General features: G+C 43.3%; 1 protein-coding gene across 1 annotated transcript in view; it reads left to right on the top strand.

The window, feature by feature from the left end:
- NRDC (nardilysin convertase) overlaps positions 1-19652 on the top strand; it is a 74594-nt gene that overhangs the window by 39004 nt on the left and 15938 nt on the right. The window contains 8 exon segments of the mRNA XM_072649430.1: positions 2270-2339; positions 4099-4176; positions 5850-5970; positions 6058-6116; positions 9716-9770; positions 17145-17249; positions 18783-18906; positions 19457-19543. Coding sequence (XP_072505531.1) covers positions 2270-2339; positions 4099-4176; positions 5850-5970; positions 6058-6116; positions 9716-9770; positions 17145-17249; positions 18783-18906; positions 19457-19543 — 699 coding nt within the window.

The raw sequence follows: 19652 nt of genomic DNA, 5'->3' as shown, positions 1-19652 counted from the left end.
CTATATAAAACAATTTGTTTAATTCTATTATTATAATAATATTTATATAACACGTTAAAGTTTGCAAAGAGCTTTACAAAAATTACCTCATTTGATCCCCTTACCACAACCCTGGGAGGTCGTTGCTGTTTGGAAACTAAGGCAAACAGTTAAGTGACTTGCTCAGGATCTTTCAACTAGGGAATTTCTGAGGCTGGATTTGAACTCAGGTCTTTCTGACTCCAGGTTCACCACTCTGTCAGCAGCACTGACTGTCTGTTCCTCAGCTATTCAGACTGCTTCTCACCTTTTCAAATCAGTAAGCAAGTCACGGGCCTGGTATGTGCCAGGAACAGTGTTAGCACTAGAGAATGCAAAGACAGCTTCAAATGCCCCCAAACTCTAGTTCTGCCCTCAGGGAGCTCTTGGGGTAACATTTGCTATTCCACATAGCCCTGCCATGAACATTTTTGTACTGATAGGTCTTCCTTTGCTGTCATTAATCTCCTTGCAATGTAAACCCATTTGTGGTGGGAATGCTCTATCAAAGGGCATGAACAGTTTTGTTCTTGGTTTATTCATTTGAAGAATTTTGTCATTCTTCTTGTGTAAATACAGATTGATTTCCAGAATGGCTGGAAAGCATGATCTACCACCATCACTGAGGTTTTTTGTTTTCCCAAATTTTTCTTTCTTTTTCTTGTTGCCAATTGATTTGGGGTGAGATGACATCTCAGAGTTTTTGACATTTGCGTTTCTTAGATTATTAGTGATTTTAACAGTTTTTGCTTAACATTGTTTGCATTTTTTTTTTTGAAATCAGTTCATATCCTTTGGTCATTGACCTATTGGAGAATATAGATTTATATAGAGAATATAAAATATAGATTTGTGTCATTTCCCTTTAAATTTTTTGCTGAGGATATCAGATCACTACACTTAAATCCTATTTAAATTCATTTAAATCCCTTAAGTTAAATCCCTTTATAGACATGTTGAACTGCCCAGTTTTGATTAATCATAATCCAAAAAGTAAAAGAAAGCAACTTTATGTTACAGAATGCTGTTTTAATTTACCTAATTATTTTAATCTAGTCTACTTCATTAGCCCTCAGAGCTAAAAGTTTGGGAAACAAACTTTAAGCACAAAATATGGTTAGCATCTGTTGCACCCAACTGTCTCTCTCTTTCCTCATCTCTACCAGAACTTTGTTCCAATAATGGTTGACAGCTGTGAAATTCTCTTCTTAATTTTTATGCTGGGACATTTTGGGAATTTATCGTGTATAAAATAAAATGGTCTTCTCACCCTATTTGTCTTTACATTGGTATATGTGTGTGTGAATACTCTTCTACATTTTTCACTTAGTATGTTAACTTGGTCAATATGATTCATCCTGCAAAAAAGTTCCAGGTGTTATTGGTGGAGATCTTCTCTCTACCAGTACCCATCAGTATTCTTCCTCCCCAGTCAGCCTCTATTGATGATCCTTTCAATCTTTAACGAGATGACCAATGACCTTCGCTAGTGTCCCCTGGCTGCTCCTCTCCTCCCTTCTACCTTCCTGCAGGCCCCAACTGAGCCTGTGTTCCATTGGGTCCTAGGCTTTAAAAACCTATACATGTCTCCAAGCAACAAGGAAATATTGGAGGATGACTTTAGTGGAAAATTATAAATGTATCTTCATTTATCACAGTTCTATAGTGTTCCTGTATATTAATAGCTTAGTCATTCCCCTGTCACTGGTTGTTTCTATTATAAAAACCTTTTCTTCCTGGACCTCTTCACTTGCCAAATTTCATGTTACCACATCCCCTTCACATCACCACTTTTCTGATCCATGAAAGTAAATTAAACTATACTTTGCTAAAAGGGCAAGTGGACTGTTGCTCCAGTAATATGATCAAATTGAAGTGTAGCTAATATTTTTGTGGATGATATGTGAAGTTGTTTTTAACAAAATACTACTCACCATAAACCCAACACTAAAAATTACTTTTTAAAAATTTTCTATTAACAAGAATTTGCTCCCCCCCCCCAAAAAAAAAACCCCAAAACAACCCAACCTAGTAACAGTATGTTTAGTCCAGGCAAACAGATTTCCACATTGGCTAAGTCCAAAAATTATCCCATTCTGTATGCTGAGTCAGTCTGCCAGTTCATTCATTTCATTGATCAGAGTTTGTAAGTCTTTCAAAATTTGTTCATTTTTATGATGTACCCACACTTTTTAAAAAAGAGTCAAAGTCTTTGGAATAACATGTATATCTAAAATCTCTTCCCATTTAGTGGTTCCTATCCGGAAGGTGCATGCTTTGACCATCACGTGGGCTCTTCCTCCCCAGCAGCAGCATTACAGGTAAGGTTGAAAAATGTGCCTTCTCACTTGTGGGTAATCTCTGTCTTGGAAGCATGAGGTCTGTTATGTTATGGGGGGTGCGTTGGAGAGGGGAGTTCTGACCTGCTGCAGATTGAGTGGTGTCAAGTCCAGGTGGGAAGATAGGGGCTTCTTGTACCTATGGCCTCAGCTCTACCTATATCCAACTTCTTAATGATTCTTGTTAATATGCATTGGTGTCATTAAGGTATTATTTTCTTTTCTACTTATAGAAATATGGTACTGGTGTGTCAGTAGCCATAAAAATGAAGCCTGCTCTAGTCATATTTAAAGTTTAGTAACTTAACCCAATGAGTGGAGGCGTACCAGACACCCAACCCAACCTGTGAGTTGGAGAGGCACCCACATTACTTATTGCAGCCTCTTTCTGGGCCTGTTGTTCTGGAATGATCCCTCAGATGAAGAAAGAGATTTGACTTCTGTACCTAGACAACTCAGGCTGCTTGTCTTAATAGGAGCATTCAAGGTTAGCTAGTTAGTTTTAAGGGAGACCCAGAGGAGTAGCATGTTGTAGAGGCTGCTTGGACACTGATGTTGAAGAGAGTGCATAGGAATGCTCCGTGATGTTATGATGAAAGCTGTGGTCCAGTTCAGTGTGCTTTTAAAAAATCCTGTGGAAACCATGTGTTGTCCTTATTTGGTTTGTGCTGACCTTTCTTTCGGGGATTGTGTAAGCCAACTTAGTCCACTTAGACTATATATTTTATAAGTAAGTGTACCTTATCCTAGAGGTGTCCAACCCCCAGCCCACTGGCAAAACTCCCCAGAGTGGCCCCAACCAGATTAAAATGTAAAGATATAGGATAACACAGATAATAACACAGTTAATTTGTGATTTTCTAAGTATGTGACCACAACCACTGCTTCAGCAGGCATTAAAATTATAAAGCAGTTTTGGGAAGAATAGTTAAAACTTGGAGCCAAGATTTTTCTGTGGTAAAGGTTTAAAGAAAGTCACTTGGGATAACTGGTGTGATGTTTAAGTTGTTGCTTTACGTAGAACAACTCTTCAGTGAACCGACTTTTCAGAGGGCTTGTGCATTTCTTGTTGGTTTTATTCTCATGTCACCTCTTGAGAACAGGTAGGGCACAACAGCCTGCTAGTGACTGGCCACAGGATTTTCTGATTTTTCTGGCTGGTTCTTTTCATCCCATCTCACTGCATGTGACTCATTTGTAGAGTTTTGTAAATATTTGTAGAAGTGACGTAACCTAGAAATATGTTACCTTTTGGTATTTGAAGTGGGAGGGGCCAAGGAGGAAGGGAAGGGAATAAGCCTTTGTAAAGCACTTAAGCTGCACCAGGCACATGCTAAGTGCTTTGCAAATATGATCTCATTTAATATTAATTCAATATTAACATTGAAATGGACAATCATAGATTCCAGGACTGGGCAGGAAAGGATAGACCTAGCTAAGGATCAAGTGCCTTGTTGGTAAAGAAATTGATCATAAAAGTTGTTGGAATGTGAATTTTTATGTTCTTCTGGTGATTTCAGATAGAAGTTGAGTCTTTTTCTGTTTATTGATACTACAAGGCTATAGTACTTGTCTAAATAAATATTTCACTGACAAAAGTGTATTTTCAATTATATTCCCAAACTTGTTGTAATGTTGGAGTCAGTTTTTTGAAGTACATGTATGGTAAATCTTTGCTTTCTGAATTGATTTAGAATGTTCATCTCCATAATACATTTTGGTGGATATTTGTCTCTTTTAGGGTGAAGCCACTTCATTATATCTCCTGGCTAGTGGGACATGAAGGCAAAGGTAGCATCCTGTCCTTTCTTAGAAAGAAGTAAGTATTCTGTTAACTCACACGTCCTGTGGAGTGGTATTTGCAGTGGGAGGGGCCAAGGAGGAAGGGAAGGAAATAAGCCTTTGTAAAGCATTTACTCTGTATCAGACACATGCTAAGTGTTTTGCAAATATGATCTCATTTAATATTAATTCAATATTAATATGAAATGGAAAATCATAGATTCCAGGACTAGTCAGGAAAGGATAGATCTAGCTAAGAATGAAGTGCCTTGCTGGTAAAGAAATCGATTGTTCAATGAATAAAGAATTATCCATAGAGAAGATTAAAGAATTAGACTAAGGGCTTATGGGCTCATAGAACTTAAGATGAAAAGACCTGAAAGATCATCTAGTCTAACCCATTTGTCAAGAGAACTGAGAGGGGTTGAGTGATTTACTCAAGGGCACAGGGTAGTGTTGGAACTTGCCTTCAGTCTTAGGTCCCTTGACTCTAGATCCAGTGCTTTGGGATATTCCAGAAGTGAAGAACAATCTGATTCTTTGGGAGCTCAGATGGGTCTGTGGAGGCACCTCAGCAAACTGCTTTTCTACATAGCGAAGATCAGACCATCTAGGTCCTTTGACTCTCCATTGCAGCCACCTGCCTGTTTAGCAATAACCTTATTAAGCAAGCACATTGTAACATCAATGAAATGAAAATTTCATTTATTTTAATCTATGGACTGTCTTTGTAGAACAAATCCTATTTAAGTGAATTTTGGCTATATATAGATATAGATATGTATACCTTTTTTCTTTGTAATCATTGTAATCCTCTAGAATCAGAATTGAACAATTGAAATGATGCCCAGTGTAAAATATACACACTTTCTCAGGATAAACGGACTGGGATTATCCTTTAAAATGACACACTGCAGCTCTAATAAGCTATGACTTGGTGTACTTGATTAATGTTACTAAAAGAAAACTGGGAAGAAGCCATAAATTTCTAAAGATTTAATAATTTCTGTTAATCTCTCGTTTCTTGGACAAACATTTAAAGTGGTATTAAGTTGCTGAGGTGCCTACAAACACATTATATATCTATGTATGTTATATATATAATATACATATAAATCCAGACAGTGACAGAATCAAGTTTATTTTGACTCCTTGTAAAACACTGTGAAGTTCTTAAAAACCAATACTGCATATCTTAGACTCTACCCTGAGGCAATTAGAGAGCAGAAGGGCAAGCTGATGTCTCACAAGGGGAATGTTAATGCCAGCAGGAATAATCTTTTCCCCATTTTCCTCATCTCTGAAGAAGAGAGAGCAGAGCAAATCTTAAAAAGGGAACATCTTTGGGTGTCCAGTTCAGTTGTTTCTTCTGTTTTTGTTGTTTTGTTTTCAAATTCATACATTGGTTTCCCTTTATTTTATTATGAATTTATTTAGTCCTGACCTGTCAGTTCTTTGGTGAAGGTCACTAGCAAAGCAGATGACATTTATCCTTTTTTGGAAGTTATTTGGGGCATGTCCTGAGTCCCGATGACATCATACACTAGCTCTTCTGGACCCTAGGCTAGCCTTCTGTCTGCACTAGCTCTCATTGTTTTATTAATGGCTGAGATTTTCTAATTAGGCCTGGAAGGCTTTCAGTTAGCTAATATGAAATGTCACAAATTACTATTTCTGGTGTAGAAATAGAATCATTTCTTTTGTCTGTAGATGCTGGGCTCTCGCGTTGTTCGGTGGGAATGGTGAGACGGGATTTGAGCAAAATTCAACCTATTCAGTGTTCAGTATTTCTATTACGTTGACTGATGAAGGCTACGAACATTTCAATGAGGTAAAAAGGTTTTCGTTGTCAGAATATGTTTTCTGTCGCATAACTATCATAATACTCAAAAAGACTCATCAGGTGTTTTGTTTTCAGGTTGCTCATACTGTATTCCAGTACTTAAAAATGCTGCAGCAACTAGGACCTGACAAAAGGTAACGTTTACTTCTCTGAGGGCTACAGAAACAAGGGCTAGGTGTTTACCGTCGTGGAGTAGTAGTAGAGATGCTGAGCAGTGGGCCTGAGGCCAACTCCTTCTAGAGCTGCTTTTTCTTTCTCAGGGGCACCATTTGTTCATAGTCTTGAAAGGGCATGTCCTTGAAAAGGCATGTGCATGCCTTCCAGTCCTGTCAGTGTTTTGCCCCACTTCTCCCTCTCCTCCCTACCATGCTCTCAACTGGTCTGCAGCTTGCACCGTTCTTTTTCTCTCTGCAATTGGATTCAGATCTGGTTCCTGAGCACCTTCTCCTCTCTGACTACCACCTGAATGTTCCACTGTTGCTTCTGCATCTTACTTGAAACATCATGAAATGACTTGATGCGCAGGACCCAATTTTCTTTAGTGTCTGTGTCCCCAGGCTGCAGCACAGGCCTGGTGCTCAGGGAAGCTTTGTCAGCAGATTCAGCTTGAGTGACTCCTTATCTCTTGCCATTCTTGCTTTGTCTTTCTTAAGTTTTCTGGAGGGAAGCCATCTGAGGCACTTACAGGAGAGTAATCTGACAAGAAGGGGCACAGGAGCTGAGCCTTGACGAGGGAGTGAGGTGTTCTAAGGGATGGAACCATTAGGAATAGAAGCAAAATGGTAGAACTTCTGGAACGGAGAATAGTCCTCGGTCCCAATTTGTCTAGAAGGGAAGAAGGTCCACATAGGCTACAGCCAGCTTGTGAAGGACTTTAAAGACTAGATCCAGGCTGTTGTATTTGATCTGAAAAATAAAAGGGAGCTGCTGAGGAGTTTTGGGCCTTGGTCAGCTCTGTACTTTAGGAGTTTAGTCGTGGCAACTGGGCAGAGGCTGGAGGTAGTGGTGCCAGGAGTCTGGGTGAGAACTGAAGGATGGCTGAACTAGAGACAAGGGGATGGACGAGAGAGAAGTTGAGGAAGTAAAATCGATAGGACTTGGGAGCTGATCAGACACACTGGAGATGAAGAAAGTCCACCATGACTCAGGTTGTGAACTTGAGCAAGCTGGGAGGATGGTGTGGATTCCTTAAGGGAAAGGGGGAAGAGTTAGAGGGAAGGAGAATGATTTTCTTCTGGACATCTTGAGACTGAGATGGCAGTTGGTAACATAGGCCAGGAATTTGGTAAAATGACCAGGGTTGGATAGATTTGGGAGTCCTCTGCTGAGAATCTAGGGGAGCTGTTGAGCTCATTGAGAGAGGCCAGAGTATGGGATGGAGCCCCGAGGGCCCCCATGCCCAGTGGGCCTTGGATATAAGTGCTGAGGAACCTGTAAAGGGGACATCCAAAATTACAGATCTGGCAGAAAGAAGAGGAGGAAAGAGCAGAGTCATGAAAACCCAGGGAGGAGGGAAGAAGGTGGTCAACAGTGTCCTCTGCTCTGGAGATGGCCATAGTCCTAATCGTCATCATAGAAATACCTAACGTTTAGGTAGTCCTTGAAAGTTTGTCATCTTACACGCTCCTTTGACTCCCAAGGTACTTTCCATTCTCATTTGATCCTCACAAAAGCCTCATGAGGCCAGTGCTTTGATTAACCGTATTTTGCAAATGATGAAATGGCAGCTGAGAGCAGGTGAGTGATCTATGTAGGGCCACAGAATTCTTGAGGGTCTGGGACCAGCCTCAAACTCAAGTCTTCGTGACTCCAGAGGCCAGCACTCTAGCCACTGTACCATCCATATTTATATTCATAAGATAGGTGAGGATGAGTGAAGAGCATTGGACTTAGCAGCAAAGCAATCACTGGTGACCTAGGACAGAGCAGTTTTCATTTTGAGTGGTGAGAAGTCACATTACAAGGGACTGAAGGAGGAGTGGGAAGTGAGAAAGTAGAGGCAGTGAGTGTTGGTAGCTTTTTGTAGCTCTTTGTGAAAAGCAGAAGAGATGAGAAAAGAGCCAGAAGGGGTGGGAGGGTCAGGTTATGGTTTTTGAAAGATGGCAGAACTCTGGCCATGTCTCTAGGCAGCAGGAAATGAGCTGGAAAATAAGGTGAGGTGAGAGGTCTGATGGAGAGGTGAGGAAATGAAGCTAGCATTTATTCAGTAGTGCTTTGAGGTTGGCATAGTCTTATGTTGATCCTCACAGTATCCTGGAGGTACATGATATCATTATCCTCCTTTTGTAGATGAGAGGGAACTGAGACTGGGTGGGTCGCAGGACTAGTCGGTGCCGGAGGTAAGATTGGAACTCGGGTCTCTCTAACTTCCATCCAACACACTGCTGACTACATTATAGCTGCTTCAGAACTTTGGTGAAGGGCCTCACGCAGTGCATTATGCATCAGAGATAGAGCAGGACTGGAACATCCTCAAGTTTAGTCTGTTGCATAGTGTGTGTATAGGAGAGGTTCAGCCAGAACATTGTGAGAGGTTTGACAAAGGACCAGTCATTATACCTGAGAGGACAGGGATTGAGAAAAACTTGGTAATGGGACGATTCCTGAGCTGGACCTTGAAGGAAGGGAAAAAAAATTTTAATAGAAATTTAGGGAAGAGATTGTTGTAGACATGGTGGAATGATGCTTAAAGGTATCAGTGGGGATGGGGAAGGACAGGTGAGCCTGCTTTGGTGGGCAGATGTATGGGGAGAGAAGGTGGAATTCCAGGCTAGTGAGTCTGCATTTTATCCAGTGAGTATTGAAGAGCCCCTGCAGATGTTTGAATGACATGATCGTATGTTGTGTTTGTCTCTAGTGCACGGGAGGTAGAAATAAATAAACAATAGCATTCCCATGGAACATGTCTTCAAGGATGGTACTGAGAGGCCAGTTCAAGGAGACCAGGCCAGGGGTAACGGGGATCTGAACTGGGGAGTAAAGATGGGTGGTTAGGAGCAGTACTGGGATTAGACAAAGCTTGGCAGCCGGTTGGATGTGGGTAGGATGGGAGAAATAGGAATCACAATTGATTCTGAAGGTTGACAAACTTGACACCTGACGAATAGTGAAGCCAGGAAGAGGCTTGGAGATTTTAGGAGGTGGTCATGCTTAGCCAGGTGCTCAGAAGGCTGAATAGTTTTTTTTGGGAGGGAGGATAGAGATGATAGAAGTTTGACCGGTTGGTTTTAGACTTGGTGGCCAAGGGAGAGCCTGTGAAGGGTTTTGCCTAATAGTCTGTCATGATCAGGACTGGGAATGAGGAAGATGAGTCTCTGAGTAATTGGGGAAAAGGTGAGGTGGGTAGGTTATGCCACTAGTGGTAGAAGTGAGTGTGTGGAAGAGGGCATTGAGACAAGAGGCACCTAGCTAGTGCTGCAGTGCCTGGAGCACTGGACCTGCTGACCCGAAGACTTGAGTGTAAATCTATCCACAGACATTACTAGCTAAGTCACCCTGGGCCTAAGTTTCCTTAACAGTTAAATGGGGATGATAATAATGGCGCCTTCCTCACAGGACTGTTGTGAGTGTCAAAGGAGATGATATTTGGAAGGTGCTTAGCATAGTGCCTGGCACGTAGTAGGCACTTATTAAGCTCTTGTTTGCTCCCCCTTCTAGTATTCCACTGATAATTTCAGTAATACTCTGAAAATGTGATAATGTGATGCCCTCTAACTATAATTTTCTTTTTCAGAATTTTTGAAGAGATTCAGAAAATTGAGGATAATGAATTTCATTACCAAGAACAGGTACTGTGAGTCAAACTTTTTTCAGTTTTGGCTCTTATCCTCATAGAAAAGGGTATTACTTCTCATTCCATCATATTTGTAGTGTCAGTCCCAGGTCCTCCTAAACCTCACTGACATCTGAAAAATGATCCTTATGTAATTAAATTAAGCAATAGAGATGGTTTGCTGTGCTGTGACATTGGACAAGTGACCTAACCTCTCTTTCTCCATCTGTAAAACAATGATGGTGCTGGCACTCAACAGAGGTGAACTTTAGTTGGTTAGTGCTCTTTGTCTGTGTTCTCTACTCTCATTTGTGACCTCATCCACTCCCATGGCTTTAATTCATCTTTTTTCACTGATGGCTTCCTGTTCTGCATAGTGAGCTGAGTCTGGCCTGAGTGTCAGGGCCTCCTCACCGTCTGCCTATTGATGCTCCAGAGGAGTATCAAGCTCTGTTTCTAAAATTCCACCCCCTTCAGAACCCCCAGATTCTTTTGAAGGCAACTTCCAGTTTTTCAGATTTGTGACCATGGCCTTCTCCTTACACCGCTGCTCTCTTGTACCCACACCCAGGCGGTTTCAGGATCCTTTGTTCTTACTTCCACACCATCTCTTGGATCTGACTGCTTCTCACGCCTCACCCAGTTCTCACCTAGATTATTGCCCCAGTGTCCAGCTTGATCCTCCCTCCTTCATTCTCCCCCCACCCAGTGCACTCGTGCCAGGGTGATTCTTCTGATGTTCTGGCTGCTATCCCTAGGGGTTACAGGGTCTCCAGCCAGATCTCTTTCAGCTCTTCCTTTGGTCTCACGTGGAATACCAGTCAGTCCTGGGACAACACTCTTTTTCACAGCTTTTGTAGGTGTAGGTCTTGGGGCTTTGGCAGCTGCCTCATTAATGAGTGGGGAGAAGAGTAGGAGCTTCCTGAATGCAGGGGCTTCCCTCTTTTTTATTTGTGTTTCCAGTGTTGGTCACATGACAGATATTTAATAAATGCTTCCTGACTGATTGGTGACCTAGACTTGGAGTCTTGTGTTTGCGGGTTGGATTCTCTACCTGGGTTATGTCAACTTAGGCAGAGGTCTTTCCTTCTCTGCTCTTCATTTTTGACATTTATTTTAAAATGGAGATAATGATGCATATAATAATAATTAGTTCTTTACCAGTGCTGAGGGTGAACAAAGTGCATTGTAGAGTGAAGTGATACAGAAAGATGAGTTAGGATCATTACCAGCATAGATGGGCACCAGTGGACTCTGGAGATAAGAGTGGCACTAATCCTATTTTATAGGACAATTTTCCCAAGGGATTAAGGACAGCATGATTTGGAATGTCCTCCAGATAGAGGTGAGTCAAGTTGGTGGAGATCCTCTTCCCAATGGAGTAGAATGACCCCTCAGGAGATCAGTTGTAATGCTGGCTCTAACAGTAGCACACACTCTGTGGGCTTTAGGTGTGTCCTTTCTGAATTGATGGTGCCTGGGACCCCAGAGGCTGGGGATTGGTGATGGCACAGCAAACACTTACCATCTGAAGTGATCACCCTGGAAGGAAGGAGCTAGTCTGGTGTGGGCAGAGGATGGGTAGCTTGGGTTCCAGTTAGGTTCCCTCTACATCTAACCTTCCTGCTCTAAGAACCCTTCTTGTTCTGACATTCTATATCCATTCCATTCTGACAGCTTCTCTATATTATGTGTTCTAATCCTTTGTGACATTCCATTTTTCAAGGCCTGAACCACTGAGAACCTTTTCTCATGCTACTGACTTCCATATGAACAAACAGACACAAACACATTAGTAAGTGCGTACTGTATGCAGGCACTGTGCCCAATGCTAGCAATACTAGTACAAAAAGAAAGCCAGTTCTTGTCCTCAAGGAGCTTATGTTCTAGGGAGGGGTGATGACATTTGCTGTGGTGACCAACTCAGCGTCGTTATTCACATTGCTATAATAAGATATTGGTTCTTTCCCTTAAATTTTTTAAAAACATGTAATTTATTAATACTTTCTTACATCACCATGGTTATTCCAAGTATCCGTCCAACCCCTTCCCCAGAGATCCATCCCATATAACTAACAATATTATTTTTTAAATAATATTTTTTCCAATTGCATGTAAAAACAGTTTTTAACATTTCTGTAAAAATTCTGAGTTCTCTATTCTCTCTTCCTGAGATGGCGAGCCAATCTTTTTAAATTTAATAGAGAAAAGTTTAAATAGCACAATAGGTAAACAGCTAGAAACTGATTAAAAATAAATTGTAACAGAAAGAAAGAACAATTTGTAACTGAGAGTAAATTAAAGTATTAGAACCAAATTTGTCCAATGATACGCAAAAACGATGACCTAGAAGAAACAGATAAATACTTAGAAGAATATGAAACAGATATGACTACAATATACTATTTCTTTTTTTAAGATAAACTTATTTATTTAGTTTTACTTTTCAACATTCACTTCCATAAGATTTTGAATTCTAAATTTTCTCCCTACCTTTCCCCTCCCCCCACCCCAAGACAGCGCATAATTTGATAATAGGCTCAATAGGTACATTCATATTAATCTTATTTTCACGTTAGTCATGTTGTAAAGAAGAATTAGAACCAATGGGAAAAACCATGAGAAAGAAGAAACAAGAACATAAAGAGAGCAGATGGTCTGCTCCGCTCTGCGTTCAGACTCCTTAGTTCTTTCTCTGGGTGTGGATGCCATTGTTTTAGGTCCTTGCATTGCTGAGCAGAGCTAAGCTTGTCAGAGTTGTTGCACAGTGTGGCTGTTACTGCTGACAGTATTCTCCTGCTTGATGGCAAGCAGTTTGATATAGGTTATACATGTGCAGTCATACAAAGCATATGAGTCATGTTGTGAAAGAAAAACACAGACCCCTCCCCATTGAGAAAAACAAAACTTAAAAAAAGATAAACCGAGAAGTGTCATGCTTGGATTTGCAGCCCATCAGCTCCTGTGGGGTCGTTTGTCCGCTCTGTGCTGACGATTCCCACATCGACTTCTCTAGGTCTAATCTCTTCTGACCTCCAGTCTCCCCTCCAGCTGTTAGACATCTCATACTCGATATCCCATAGACATCGGGGTCTGAAACCGAACTCGTGATCCTTCCCTCCCACTGCTGTTGAGGGTACCACCCAGACTCACAACCCAGACATCACATCAACGCCTCATGCTCACCCTTCCCATGGCCAATCTCTTTCCAAGTTCTGATGATTCTATCTTTGTAACATCTCTTGTATATCTCTCCCTTCCCTTCTCTGATGCTGCTACCAGCCTAATACAGGCCCTTATCACTTCATACCTGGAATGAGCAACAGCTTTCTTGTTGGTCTTTCTGCCATATGTGTCTTTCTACTCAGCTGACAACCATGATCTTTCTCAAGTGCAGGTCTGACCATGTCATACCCTCCCTGTTCAATAAACTCCAGTGGCTCCCTGTTAACTCCAAGATAAAACAAAATATAACATGGTACCCCCCCTCCTACCTCTCCAGTCTTCTTACAACTTATTCCTTTTTGACCCAGCCTCCAGGTTACTCCTCACATTCCCATCTCATGGTTCTGAGCACTTTTTTCTGGTTGTCTCCAGTGCCTGGAATGCTCTCCCTCCTCCCTGCTTCACAGCTTCCCTGACTTCTTGCAGCTAAAATCCCCTTTTCCAAAGGCAGCCTTCCCTAAACTCTGTTCCCTCCAGTGCCTTCCCTCTGTTCATTTTCTCCACTTCATCCTGTTTGTGTCTTGTTTGCATGTTTTCATTAGATCATGAGCTCCTTGGGCGGAGACTTTGTCTTTGCCTTTCTCTTTATCCCCATGGACTAGCCAACTTTCTGATACACAGAAGGCACTTGATGAGTGATCGTTAGCCAGGTCATTGGGGGTGCAAAGACAGTGGCAAAGCATTATTCTATTGGGGGGGATATAAAACAGTAAGTATGCAAAAGAGTAAATAGAAAAGATATACAAGGCAAGTTGGGGCCTCTGGCCTTGCAGTCAGGGTTCATGCAGGCTTCCCCTAGGAAGGGTTTCCCTGAAACCATGGTTTCAGGGAAGCAAAGAATCCCAAGAGGTAGGCGAGAGGAGGGGACTGTCCCCTCCACAGTGGAGGTGGGAGATATAAAACTGAAGAGACCAGTTTGGCTGGAATTAAGCACGTGTGAAGGAGGATACTGTGCATTGAGTCCTTTAAGGGTTGGCCAGAGCTGTATTGTGAAGGGCTGGAGGGTTTTATTTTAGTCTAGAGAAAACAGGGAAGATAGCTTCTTGAGCCAGGGAAATGGGATGGTGAGAGGAATGTCAATTTGGCAGCTGTATGGAAGAGAGAATGGAGAGAGGAGAGTTTGGAGGCCACCCAGTATGGAAGCTTTGTCATGGTTTAGGCAAGAGGCCTGAACTGGGGTGTTGATCCTGAGAGTGAGGAGAAGGGGTAGGGGTTAGGTGTGAGAGATACTGGGAAAAGGGGTAGTTGGTAGAACTTAATCATTTACTTGGTCTATGAGGGCTGAGTGACAGTGAAGAGTCTGTTGAACTTGAGTGGGAAATGGTTTAAAGTGGGGAAGTCAGGAAGAGGGAATGGTTTGTAGGGAAAGCTCTTGTTGCATTTTGTACATCCTTTAAAGATGTAGTAGGCAGTCAGGTGATATGGAACAGGAACTTGGGAGAGAAATTAGGTTTGGATATAGATCTAGGAATTGTCATGATATGGGTCAGAATTGAATCCATGAGAGATGATGAGTTCATTGAGGGAGAAGAAAGAGCCTAGGTCAGAGCCCTCAAGTGTACCAATACTTAGGGGCCAGGGTACTGATGATGATCCAACATGGAAATGAGAGAAAGAATCAGTGGATAAGAATAGAGGGGGTAGGGGTGACCAATGGGGCAAGCTCCCAGAGAGATGAGAAGGAAGCAGGACCTGAGGCACCAGTAGGTATGGGCTTGGCCTTGGCAAAGGCAAGGGCCTCCTCTTCATCATACCTTAGAGTAATGGAGAGGTGGTCAGGTGGATGGTGTCTGATAGGGAGAAGAGAGGGAGAGAGAATACATGACAGAGGAATGGTAAGACGAGGTCTTCTAAGTTGTGGGGAGTTAGGAGACAGGTTTGGGACAGATGATCTGTGGGCAGTGACATAGGGAGTTAGAGAAGAAAGGAAGAGTCAGCCTGTGTGTGAGGAAGGGGTCCAATGGGGATTATAGAACAGGACCATGTAGTGGGCCGGCCGGCTGTGTCCTCAGGTTCTTCCAGAGGCATTCAGTAAGTAGGAGTAAAAATGCTGCTGGTGATAGCGATCCAGGAAAGGGGAGAGGAGCCTTAGGCCAAAGAGACAGGGAACTCAAGGGCAGAGGAAGTTTTCCACCATCCTCTTATTATCTGAAGGGAAGGCAGATGCAGGGGTTCAAGGAACTGGAGGTTGTTGGTCATTCAACAAACATCTGTTAAGCACTTGACTATGCACTGAGCCCTGTGCTCGGTGGTGGGATACAAAGAAAGGCTAAAACATAAAGCCTGACCTAGAGGAGCTCAGTCTCTTATAAGATCACTTGTAAGTAACTCCCTATGTGTCCAATATGCACTGTATAGGAAAGGCCTCCTGTGGCAGGTGGGATTATAGCTGGGGTTTGGTGAGGAGGGAGAGAGAGTTCCAGGCATGGGCAACAGCCAGAGAAGATCCTTGAGATGTGGAGATGGATTTTTGTGTTTGAGGAACAGCAAGGAGGCCAGAGTAGCTGGATCCATAGCATGTTCTAGAAGACTGGAAAGGTCAGAGCAGGTGGAGCTGGGAGGGAAGCAGGATTTTATATTCAGTGTTAGCTTTAATAAGGTGCTTCTGCAGCTTATTGAGTAGGAGGGTGATAAAGTCAGAACTGTGCTTAATGGGGGTAGGGGAAGCCTGGAGGAGGCAGACCAAGCAGAAGGGGCTGACAATAGACCAGGAGAGGAAAGGTTTCACCAGGGCTCTCTGTGTGTGTGCATGTGCGTGTGCATGCGTGTGTGCATGTGCGTGTGTGTGACAGAGAGGCAGAGCACGTCGGTGAGTTCAAGTTTAAGGTTGTTGGTAGACATGTGAATGAGTGCAACTGTTTAGGAAAACATTTAGGAATCATTCAAATGAAGTGACTAAACAGGGTGTGCCTTTTGACCCTGACACACTTTGGCTAGGTACTTAGCTTAAATATGCTGAGGGAAGAGGAAAAAATCTGAGATGTACAAAATTATTAATACCAGCTCTTTGCAACACTGGGAACCAAGAGGACGTCCCGCAGTTAAGGAACGGCTGAATAAGTTGTGTTAGATGGATGCGTTGGAAAAAATGAGGACATGGATGATTTCAAGAAGACATGAAAGTCTTAAGTGAACCTATGCAGAATGAAGTCAATAGAACCAGCAGAACAATTTCATCTGTGATCAATCAGTAAACATTTATTAAGTGCCTACTGTGTGCCAGACAGGCCTGTGCTAATTACTGGGGATACAATGAAAGGCCGGAGAGTCTGTGCAAACATGCACACCACCATGGACAAATAAGATATAGACAGAATAAACGCCTTCCCACTGTTAATTATTTCAGTTTATCCTAACCAGGAAGGGCCTCCTGTAGGGGGTGGAGATAAGCAGGGAGCAATCTAGCCTTAGTCTGGAGAAGGGGTGGTCTTGTGCTAAGAACAGTCAAGGAGGACGATGTGTCTTAAGGCAGAGGTGCATAAGCTAAGTATTGAGTCTAAAGTGGAATAAAGATGTTTAGAAGTCTGGAAATCATAAGATAGATGAACAGTTGAGGGAACTGACTTTTTGCCTCAGGGAACAGGAGTGTCATAAGGTGTCTTGCCATCTGCATATCACTTGGAAACCTGGCCACATTTCTTTAGGTAGTGCTATCAAACAAAAGGTGGGCCCACTAGGTGCAGGTCAGAGGGGTTAGTTTAACCTGAGTGTTAAGATGGACTCCCTACCTATGGCTGGCAGTTCTGCAGTGCTCTGAGGTGGCACTGTGCTTCTCATTGCATCCCCCTGACAGCCCTGGGAAGGAGGTGTTCTTGGGAGCTGAAACAAGGTCACCCAGCTAGTTAGAGTCTGACCCCCCGGACTCATTGCTGCCTTGTAGCCTCTGGTACTGTGAAGCCATGAGGCAGATAGAGGCTGAAGCTGCTGGGAGGCCCAGAGGGCAGGATGTTTCTGCATCCAAGCCCAAATACCCGTAATACATTTTAAAAAGGTTTAGCTTGAATCTTAACAGCTGTTTCAGTATTCTGGAATGGGCAGAGGCTGGCTTAGGAGGGTTGAGGGTCAGTTTATTGGTCACATCTTCAGGATGTGAGGAGACAGTAGGCAGGTGGCTCGAGATGCCAGTGGGGATATTCTGGCAGTAAAGGTGTCTGCTTGTCCACAGACAGATCCGGTTGAGTACGTGGAAAACATGTGTGAGAACATGCAGCTGTATCCTCTACAGGACTTCCTTACTGGGGACCAGCTTCTGTTCGAGTATAAGCCAGAGGTATGTTTTCTACTTGGTGGGGTGGGGCTGAGAGGGGGAGGGGGGGAGGGAGTGGAGAGAAAGGGAGAGGGAAGAAAAAAGAGATAGGGCAAAGGACTGTGGAGGGGATGGCTGGAAACCATAGTCCCTGAGGAATTGGTGGAATAGGGAAATTTGAATAACATTATCAGAAGGGCCTTTGCTGTTCATAAGACTTTTGAAACATTTTATTTATCAACAGATGTGTGGTTTTGGTTTTGTTTTGTTTTACAAGAAGTCTGTACTTCTTTCCCCACAGTGGAGTCCTTTCCCAGTGATTCATTGAGCTTTGAGGGGCCCTGGGTTCTCCTTTTCAAGTCAGTAAGATCCAGAGGACTCTGGCTCCCCCAGGCCTGGGCCCTGGTGAGGGATGGTGAAGATGCCATCACTAGGATGCCCCAGGAGCTCGTGAGGACATGGCCCAGGGGCCTGGTCAGACCTCTGAGCAGGGGAGGCCCAGAATAGTCATGCATTGCCTCAGCACGTTGGAGCCATGCTGAAAAACGTTTAGGAGTCTTTGCCCAATGTCCCAGTCTGTTTAGAAAGGCAGATGAGATCCCAGATGTCACTTGGCTTTGGAGCTGTGTCTGCTGGTGTCAGTTTGGATTCTGTGGTTAGAGTTTTGTTTCACCTTTCAAAACTTCCATGATTCCCTTCAATTGGAATCGAATGAAACTGGGCTTTGGGGAAATCAGTTTTAACAGTAAAAAATACTCCTGCAGATCCCCAAATTCTGAGCTCTGGACATTAGCTGCTAGCCAACTGTGGAGGGCCCTGCCCCTGGTGGGGAGGGTCACTCAGTCCATGGTCTTCTCATTGGTGGAGACGTCAGGAGCTGCCAGAAGGGACTGGTGACAGTCCTGCTCCCCCACATACCTGTGGCTGAGGGTGCAGTCACAGGTTCCTGGACTTGATCTTCTTGGGGCTCACCTACACAATGTGTATACCTTAGAATATTCAAAGTTCTAGGTGAACAAGATCCATTTAAGTAATGGGCATTATACTAGGTCACCCCAGGGTAGAAAGTGTTTATTTAACGACTGCTGCCTCATGGGTTATCATTTTTTGTGGGCTAGCTGGGGAACCTTAATTGCTACTTACATCGTTACTTCTATGGGAAAATGAACTCTTAATACTCATTATCAGCCTATAAATGACCTTTTGGCAAGTTGGGCCCTGCACTCTTGGTCTAGATGGATTACATGATCATTTGTAAATCAGCAGCAGAGGCAGTACGCCTCCAGAACGTCCTGTCTTGTCCCAATCTGTCCCTGCTCAGAGAGATGCCTGGGACACTGAGAGGTTAAGTGAACTGGACTAGGGCCACACAGCCAGGCTGGCCATGCCACCTCACCTGCGTCATCATTTGGGATCAATCAGCAAGCATTACGTTAATTAATGATGCCAGTGAGGAAAGCAGAGGTTTGGGCTAATGTGTCTTTGGGAACTTGCCTGCTTGCTTCAGTAAGAGTATCCTGGACGAAAATGAAGTTGTATTTGTTTTTGTTGCTGTAGATCATTACCGATGCCCTTAATCAGCTAATCCCACAAAAAGCCAACCTTGTCCTGCTGTCTGCTGCTAACGAGGGAAAGTGTGACCTCAGGGAGAAGTGGTTTGGGACTCACTACAGCATAGAAGGTAATGTGGCCTGCTGTCTAATGTAGCTGGACAGGTTCATCATTCTCCCTTTTGTCATAGAAAGTTGTCCTGCTTTAGGTCTGAAGCATTAGAACTAGGTGGGTTGTGTTAGCATTCTGGCAGACTCTTCACTCTTGACCCAGTGAGGTTTTACCTTCCCTTATCTGGGCCCAGACTGTCTCTTATCCACAGGGTCTTAAGCCTTGACCACACTGCAAGAGTGGTTCCCACCCCTATAGGAGGTAGCCGCTCACACGGTGCTATTGAGCTTGTTCCCTTGGGGTGAGCGCTCCAAACCACAGCCTTTTCTCTCCTTTGGGTGTATTCCTGTGTAGCCACAGATAGGAGAACATTCTTTGGGCATTGCTGGGGGAGGCTGTGCTCTTGTAGGCTCCTGGCCAGGCGCTTTACTCCTGAAATGACGTTAAGGATTGGTGAGAGTCGAGTGATAAAGAGAAAGGAGGCCTGTGTCCAAGGTGAGAAAGGTGACTCAGTTATTCAGAGTGTCCTGAGGCTGCTCATTTCCTTCATCTGACTTTTTCCTATACAGATATTGAGAAAAAGTGGGCTGACCTGTGGAACAGTGACTTTGAATTAAATCCAGATTTGCATCTTCCTGCTGAAAATAAATATATAGGTGAGTGAGATGGAGTCGTTGGCACTGTGCATTTGGACTTCTAGAATCATCACCTGCAAACTGCCTTTGCTGCAACCTAAACTAACACCTGAATGTGACTTCTTAGTCA

The sequence above is a fragment of the Notamacropus eugenii genome, chromosome 2 (assembly GCF_028372415.1).
Source record: "Notamacropus eugenii isolate mMacEug1 chromosome 2, mMacEug1.pri_v2, whole genome shotgun sequence".
NCBI lineage: Eukaryota > Metazoa > Chordata > Mammalia > Diprotodontia > Macropodidae > Notamacropus > Notamacropus eugenii.
This window is presented reverse-complemented; position numbering and strand designations above follow the sequence as displayed.